At 27.0% G+C, this 8,948-nt stretch overlaps 1 protein-coding gene across 1 annotated transcript in view; it reads right to left on the reverse strand.

Annotated features, from left to right (window-relative positions):
• Positions 1-1,761, reverse strand: part of LOC142322174 (DET1- and DDB1-associated protein 1) — a 12,565-nt gene extending 10,804 nt beyond the window's left edge. The window contains exons 1-2 of the mRNA XM_075360945.1: positions 1,594-1,761; positions 948-1,086 (exon numbers count right to left, since the gene is read on the reverse strand). Coding sequence (XP_075217060.1) covers positions 948-1,086; positions 1,594-1,596 — 142 coding nt within the window. The 5' untranslated portion in view covers positions 1,597-1,761. The remainder of the gene's footprint in view (positions 1-947; positions 1,087-1,593) is intronic.
• Positions 1,762-8,948: the final 7,187 nt, after the last annotated feature.

Genomic DNA, 8,948 nt, shown 5'->3' on the forward strand with positions numbered 1-8,948 from the left:
TGGTAATTCATACTATTCACTTAATATGTTATATCTATCTGAGAAGCACAATACAATGGTTTTATCAATATTTAAATATTATCTTCAGATTATAGATACAAGTTATTGCAAATAGAGATCAGCAAAGAGGTAATAATGAAAGGTTCAAGAGTTTGAGCCAGATCATTAATAAACAACAAGAAAAGCAAGAAATCAAGGAACAAAAGACTGCCACTTCCCAGTAGCTCTTCGCATTCTTCATCTCAAAGTAAGAGCACTCATTTTGCAAGTGTATTCTTATAAAAGGATGACATTTCAACTCCTCTTTATGGCTGATAATGTATGACTATAAAATATTGTAAGCAAATTTTTTAGTAAATGTTTTAATAAATGGAAAACTAAATTAAATACTTCAATGAGATTGTAAAAAAAATGGAATTTTATTATTTACACTATTTAATATTCTCTAAACCTTAGAAATGATTACATCATCACTTACTCTAAACCATACTTAAGGTTGGTCATACTTTTTAAGAAATTTTCTCATAAATTAGTTCAATGATTTTACAAGTTACATGAAGGAAACACAGATGTGTAGGTCTAACTTATAACTTTTTTAAAATGTGAAAAAAGTACAATCAGCTTTCATAGCTAAATAGCTAAGAACGTTTAATTTATATCAGAATTCATGTGTACAACTTGACTGCAACAACCATGCAACTTTTCTTAAGCATTTTGACTTTTCTATTTCAGAATATTTTTTCACTTCAGTAATAATTTACGTTATCAATATGATTATTTATATTATTATTAAGGTACTGTGACTTTGAACTTCCCTGTGACTTTCCATTGAACTTCAAGAACTATTAGTTATTAGAATACAAATAAATATTGCCGAGATATTTCAAATTTCATATGAAGACACCATTACATTCCTATGGATATATAAAACTACAATAAGTACTTACTTTGTTCAGATGGGTAGTCTTTTGTAGGAAGATAGACAGATGGTCTTTTAATACATGTACGACTGCTACTATCTGTATGAAATCTTGCAAAGTTATTTTCATCATATGAAGGAAGACCTTTCAGGAACTCTGCCACTGACTAAAAAAAAATATTGATTATTGTTTAACCAATGCCAAACAAACAAGATTAAATAACTAATTTTGCGAGTTTTGCAATAACTGATTAATTACAACAGTTCATAAGTACAGGTTTACTCTAAGTACTGAATAGCTTTACACACAAAACAAAAAATGAACACAAACATTTCAGTACATATAACAACTTTCACAAAATAAAGTCATGCTGAAAATTTCTTTAGTTCTCATAAGAAAACTTAAATTTTAACCTTAACAATTACAAAACGATCAAACATCAAGGTTAATAATAATAATTACCATGTAGCTTTGTGATGATTCTAACTTTAATTAAATTGAGTTTACTTGCTTTTACAAATATCAAACAAAAAAGTAAACAAATATTATTAATTTTAAGACACTACTCGACAAATAATTAATTATAAAATTAATTCATTGAAGCTGAACATCGCAATAACCTAACTTTTTTTTAATATATCTGACATTCACAAACCTGTCAAAACGTACTCACCATTGTTTTAAACTAAAATGTAAAAGAAAAAACAACAATTGTGAAAACAGAAAATAAATTATCTTTACAAAGTAATTTTATTAATTTCAACCAATTGACTGTGTCACAGAATCACGAAAATACAGCACAAAAGCACGCCCAAAAATCCAGTCAATGCCACATGTAGTATGAATGGAGTCATCTGATTGCATTGTTAGGCGGCAATTTTAAAACATTTCCAACAGTAAGCTAAGATTTTGTTGATAGAAACAGAAATAAAATTATACATAAGAAAATTATAAGTAGGATTACTAACAAATGTAACTAAATCAGTGAACAATTTACTGAAAATATAATACACCCAAAGATTCTAAATATTTATAAGTTCTACTTGTTTTAAATTGGGACTGTTAGTTCCAAAACTTAACCTTATAAAAAAAGTAACACTTTATACACGAGGCATTTCTACAATACAGAAATTTTATGTTAGGTATTTTTTATTCAGAAAATACGATTTTCAAACGTTATATGTCTAAACTTAGATTTTTTTTATTTTAATTCAAAAAAGAAGTAAAATTACTAGATCATAATTGACACACAATTTTCAATCTGTGTTTTAATTATGATCTGTCTACAAAACATTGCCGGCCTTTGTGGCGCAATTGGTATCGTCTTGCATCCAGAGGTCCTGGGTTCAAATAAAGGTCAGGAATAGCATTCTCACACACTCCAAAATTATAATTTCATTTCATTCTCTGAAGCAATACCTAACGGTGGCCCTGGAAGTTAAAAAAGGAACATTATTAAATATTTTGTTGTGTGCAGTAAGTGTCTTTACTCACACATAATTTCTAAAAATTATTTTTCCCCAATAAAAGAAATTTTAAAGAAATGACTACATTAGCCAGAACAATAAAATATGTTGTAATCTTTTCTATTGCATAATAATGTTCAGTAATATTTTTTAAATATAGAAATGTTATAGTTGTAGCCATACTTTTTTTAAAGTACATTTTCCAAATACATTCCATGGAACTTGGTATAAAACTACTACTAATCAGAATGTGATATAAAATATTTTTGATTTTTAAAAAAGCATGGAATCTGTTTAAAAAAACAAACATTAGTAAAACTAAGCTAAAAACACAAACATAAGTAGATATATTAATACACTAGATAGAAATTTACAATGTGAAATGTACATCTTGGAATAGTACATAAAATGCAACTTTTATGTAGTAATCCAAGTTTGTTGTAGTATTAACATGTGATTGTCATTTTAATGAAAACTTTTTATAATTTGTTTTTTATAATATCACCATTTTAACATGTAAAATTTAAAAAATCCCAGAAAGAATGAAACCAGGAGAACATGTAGAAATTCTTTTTACAATCACCAAATTTGTATAATTTTATTACTAATTACAAATCAAGTATTACCATTAAAAAAAAAAAACAATATACAAAATAAAATTACTTGATAGTATATTTATTGTTTAATTTCTTTTACAGTTTTTGTATTTATGATTTTTTTCTTTTTTTTCTGATAACATTTAACATAAAAATAACTACAATGATTGAAAAATCATTTATTAAATTGTATAATCAACTGAAAAATTAAAGTTTTAAATTAGTATATGGATAGAAAAATCACTGTAAATTATTTTTTCCATCTATATAAAATTGAATCTTTTGTTGTCTTCCTGTAACTCTAAGTTACACAAAATATATTTGTAAAATTCTGTATAGAAATGGATTTTAGGTGAAAAATGAACTGGTAACTGCAGGCATACAATTGTTTTACTTGCATCATCATCATCATCATAATTACACGGTCATCAACACTGAGGCATCTCCATTCTCTTCTAAATTCCATCTGAATTTTGAGTTCTTAATAGTTCTAATTTCTTTTTAAACTATCATTTTTTATCTTTTCCAACCTACCTTTTTTGTACCTTCTGTTGCTTTTTAATTAATACTTTTTCTCTTTTTGTATATGATCCAACCTTACCTTTCTTATTCTGAATTAAGCTTCGATTTTAATTAACTCTTCTCATTATTTAATTTTTCACTGTCTAATTAACCTTCTCCATGTCCACATTTCAAATGCCTCTAACCTTTCTTTTTCTCATTTTACTAATCTTTATTACTTCATTCATATAGCACTCCACAAGATTCTTTCTTAAATCTAACTTCATCCTATTAATTTTGAACCTATTTTAATTACTTGAATCCCAAACTCTATTTATTATACTACTACAGCAGTTGGCAGAAGGGTGCTATGTAATGATGTAGAAAGAATTTGGATTATTTTTCTTCAGACACAGCAGATTTAATATCATGTAAGTACAAAATTGTATGTAATTAGAATAAAATGTTGAATTAGAATAAAATGTCTATAAAAAAATTCCAGGGCAGAAAAATGACAATTATTCCCTTTTACTTTCAGGGTTCCTTTTAGTATGAAATTGTGGCTCAAAAATTCCACACATATTTTTGAAACCAGTTGAATAGGATCATTGCTCCAGTGCAGTTGAATCATGATCTATTTTATTAGTTTCCCTTCCTTCCATAAAAAACAGTACTCATTAATTTCTGTGACTCCTGGGTCTGCACTCAAAGTAGGTGGTCAGCCATTTGACATATGACAAGAATAAAAGAATATTAGATCTAAAGCCAAGCTTTTAAAGAACTACAGTTAATGACAAGTACTTCAGTGTTTATTTCTGAAGTAATAATTAATTATAGGCAAATAGATTTTTATTTTGACCCCTTATAATTTGACAAATATCGTATTTTTTTTTCCATTTAGAATAAAAAGAATGATGTTTTTTCATTTTTTTCTTTGGTTTGTACCTCCAGCAGTTAGTTTTAATTTGAGAGCAGATAAATTTCTCAAGCAGTACTCAACTTTCATTATTGGTGTTTGGTTTTACAGTCTGTTTTGATAGTAGGTAATAAATTTGTGTTACATGTTAATAATGCAAATTTATTGCTTTTATTATTGCATTTTCTACTTTTTACTTGGTTGTACCACTGCAGTGTAATTTATTATACTGGCCAGCTAGTTGATAATGATTGTAACTCAGGCTTATACTTTAGCTGAACTAAGGTTTGATTTAGGAGCTTGTCTTTTTGTTATCCATTATTACTTTTTCATTCAACTTGATACATGAAAAGACATCTCTGAGGCCATAATAACAAAATAAAAATAAATAAATTTAAAAAATTGATTGTAATAATTATATTTTTTTCAGTTTCTAAGTTATTTCATTATTACAAGTATTTTATTTTACAACTTTGAATAATTTAATTGATTCAATAATTATGAAATACAAAATTGCTGTTTTTATGAAGTTGCGGATTCTTGTTCTGTTCAATATTTTTTCTGATTGGAGAAATATAAGATAGAAGGAAAAAAGAACAAGACAGTAAGAAGGGCTTTACAGAAAATAGGGAATTGAATAAAAAGGAAAAGGAGTTTGTATAGCATTCTGCCAATTCTACTGGGAATTTTTTTAGTGGCTTATACATTTCTCTATTTAATATTCCCATTTTACTCTTTTTAATATTTTTTTCATATTGTCTTTCTCTTTCTAAATCTTAAATGTCTGAGCATTCTCTTGTTATCAACTTCTTTGTATAGCATTCTGCCAATTCTACTGGGAATAAGTAGACATACTTAAAAGCTGTAAAAACATACAGCTGAAGCACCAGTTCACTAAAAAGGCAAATTTTCCAATAGAAGATCAGTATGAACTGGAAGAGGATGTAGAAAAAGGTAACTAAAATTAGAAGTTTTATAAGTAAAAAAAAGATATGAAGTTTGGAAAAGCTGTTAAGACAGATGAATTGTCAATAAAAGTGATTAGATGTTTTAATGAAGAAAGAGTAATAAGAGGTAGTGAAACTACAATAGTGGGACATAGCCAGAAGCTTTTCTTAAAACAATCATGATTTTAATCTCTAAAGTGGATGGCACAGTAAAATGCCAAAGTTCATATAAAACTAATTGAAATTAAACTAATTTCATACTAAGTAAGGATTCTTTTGAGAATTTTGAAAAAAAAAAGGAAAAATGAAACCAATGATAACAGAAGAACATTATGTATTTAGGAAGCAAAGGACCCAAGGAATCTGATTGGGCTAAGAACTATTGGTAAGAGATATGTAAAAAAAGTAAAGGAGTAATGTATGTTTTTAAAGATACTGAAAAAGCATTTGATTATGGTCAAATGGAATAAACTAACAGAACTATTAAAAAGTAAAAAAATAGACTGGAAAGAAACACCAATATATAAAACATTAATATTTAATGTTTTATTCTTAATATAAGAATTATATTTGAATCAGAAAACAGCTATGAAAATAAGGGGGGAGGATTTTGTTGTCAAGAAAATGGCAAAGATATTGTTTATTCCTATCCTTATTTATTATATGTATTGAAGATAAAATTATGAAAATGTTCTAGAAGAGGATGAAAGGATCATAGTAAAATATAACCAGTAAGTTATATTTTAATATAGTTATTAACTAGTAAGAAGCCAGATTATTGGTATTTAAATATCTGTTGAAAGATATACCATCTTTTTGAGAAAATTACGCTTCTATGCTACAAAAAAAGTACTCTAAGGCCTGCATCAGGGTACAAAGATTCTACTTAGAAACTGCATTCATATAACAAAAATGAGAACTCAGTACAGTATGAAAGCAATTATCATGAAAGTAGTAAATAATTTAAGCAAATCCAAGACAGACAAAGACTTACTATTCAATGAATTTTACACCTGCTTTCATAGAAGTTTAAGAAGTGATGATGTGTAGTGGTTAATGTGGTGAAATAAAGAACCCTGATTGCTACGAGTGCAATACCGAAAATTATATTGAATAAAAACATATTCATCGTAATTAAAACTAATCACAGCATTTTAATTATTGTAATAATCATTTTTAAATTACTTTAACTCTATTTACTTTTAAACTTGTCATTCAGTTTTGTGAAATATCAACCACCTAAAACAATTTTTTTGTCAGAAAAAAAATTTATTAATTTTGATTTAAACCAGAAACAGCTGATACTGATTACACCATTCAGTTACTAAGTTAAAAACATTACTGAATTAAAATATTTTTAAGTTTAAGTACATCTGTAACCAAGTAAAGATTTTTCACTCATACCGATGGCAATTTTATTTCAAGCACTCTATCAGATTATTATAGTTTACTGAAAGCAAATAACATATACTCAGATGTTGTTACTTTTCCCCAGACATGCATTCATCAAAACATTGAACATTTTTGACAGATTTCAGTAAAATTTGCTTTACTTAATATATTACATTTTGTAGTGAAATTAGACATGATATTCAATAATTTTTAATTAAATATCTACAATTCCTTTCAAAAATTTTTAACAATTATGGATCAGCCACAAAAATTAATTCATGTGTTTTTCAGTTCTTTGTATTACCATAAATCAGTTTATCAGATTATATGATTGTAGACAAATGATATTGTTTGTTTACAAGGTTTGGTGGAATAAATCATTTATTTTGTAGCTGATCTGTCATATATTTATTAACTTCATGCATTTAATTTACTATTTCATTTATTTTTAATTTTAATCATTAATAATTTAGCCAGTTCTATTTTCTTATAATTTTAGTTTATGACACTGCTCTATCCAGGTTTAACCAGTTTCTCTTGATACATCTAGGAAAGTGTTATGGTAGTTCCTTTTTTTATCCATGATATCCACATTCATTCTTGACTAGATCTATTGTACTGCATGACCAAATTTACAATACATCTGGATTTGATCAGTACAACACTGCAATAAACATTATAGTGTAACCAGCTTAACTTGAGAAGTCAGATAATTGTGAAGCTTGCAGAAGTATCATATTGATCACAACACTAAATCATTGAGGTTCAAATGTAATAACATTTGAGCACTTTATTGTCACAGACACTGATTACCATGCATAGAGATGTTGGGCTGCAATCATGTATTTAATTAAAATACATGGGGTTCAATTTATTCAATTATGTGTACAGTACATTTAGGCTTTTAATACAAAGAGAAACGATTTAAATAGTTACAATGACTTTTTATTCTTTTTACCTCATTATAAAATTGTTATTTATTTTATAATCTTAAGTGATTAATACCCTAAAAAAAATATTATATTACTTACTCATTACTCATTTTAATACATGGAAAATATAACAAAATTTCCAAAAATAAAAAAAATTATTATATATGATAATACAATATTTGTTACAATCTACAACAAAATTTCAAATATGATACTATAATTGCATAATTTAATATGCTATAATCAAAATTGAAATAAAACAGTTTCATTTGTTGCTTAATCATACCAAAGAACTTAAAATTTACAACTAAATGAATTTGAATCTATTTGAAGCCTGGAATGCCACTTTCCCTATAAGCGGATTCTTCTGATTTCTCAGGTTGCTTACTTCAGCTGGATGACCAGCTGGTAAACCTCTTCCTTCATTAAACAATAATTTTCTTCTCCAGCTCCTTAAGATGATCACATTGATCTCCAATGTTCAGCTGAAATATTCATTTATTAGTTTTAGAATATCTGGATTTTGTTCAACATTTTTTTAGCATAGCACTTTTCACTGAACCACAGATATGTTTTATCAGTTCATATTATAAATAATGTAGAAGCCTCATCACATTCTTCTTTTTAAAAATTGATCAATGACATACCTCAGGTTTGCAAATAATTTGAAGCAACTCTGCTCTCATCATTAGAATCATAACGAATATTATTTGTTAACAACCGCTTTTGCATTTCACTTTTTCTAGTAGCGGTTGTTGGTGGATTGAAAATTCGAACTGAATATTATGGTGCATTATCCATGATAATATTACATTTTGTCAAAATATTGGGCAAGAGTTTCTTCTGAACCATATAAAAAAGTCTCAAAAATTCATTTTATCATGCTTTTTAATAGTGAGATTTAAATATAACCAGAACACCTAGAACAAATCCCTCTTCACTGCCAACATGAATAACTAACTATTCATTGTTGTTTCTTGTTATTATCCTTTAACACAAGCTTCAGTAAAATTTTGCCAGCTTTTGCTTAAGGAGTAATCCAGCATAAATCCACTCCATCTGAGTAACAAACCAGGCACTTTGAATCAGATAGATTGGTTTTCTTTAAGTCAAATATTTTCCTTTTATCTTTATATTTCTTAAATTTGAAACCAAATCTAAGTAATAGTTTTCTGAAAGTATCTCTCTTACCTATAAATTTTATGTCCTTTTTCATTAGGCTAATAATTTTTTATAGTTGGAAGTACTTTCTTTATCACATAAAAACTGTGAACAATT

This window comes from Lycorma delicatula, chromosome 3, assembly GCF_047948215.1.
Source record: "Lycorma delicatula isolate Av1 chromosome 3, ASM4794821v1, whole genome shotgun sequence".
Lineage (NCBI taxonomy): Eukaryota > Metazoa > Arthropoda > Insecta > Hemiptera > Fulgoridae > Lycorma > Lycorma delicatula.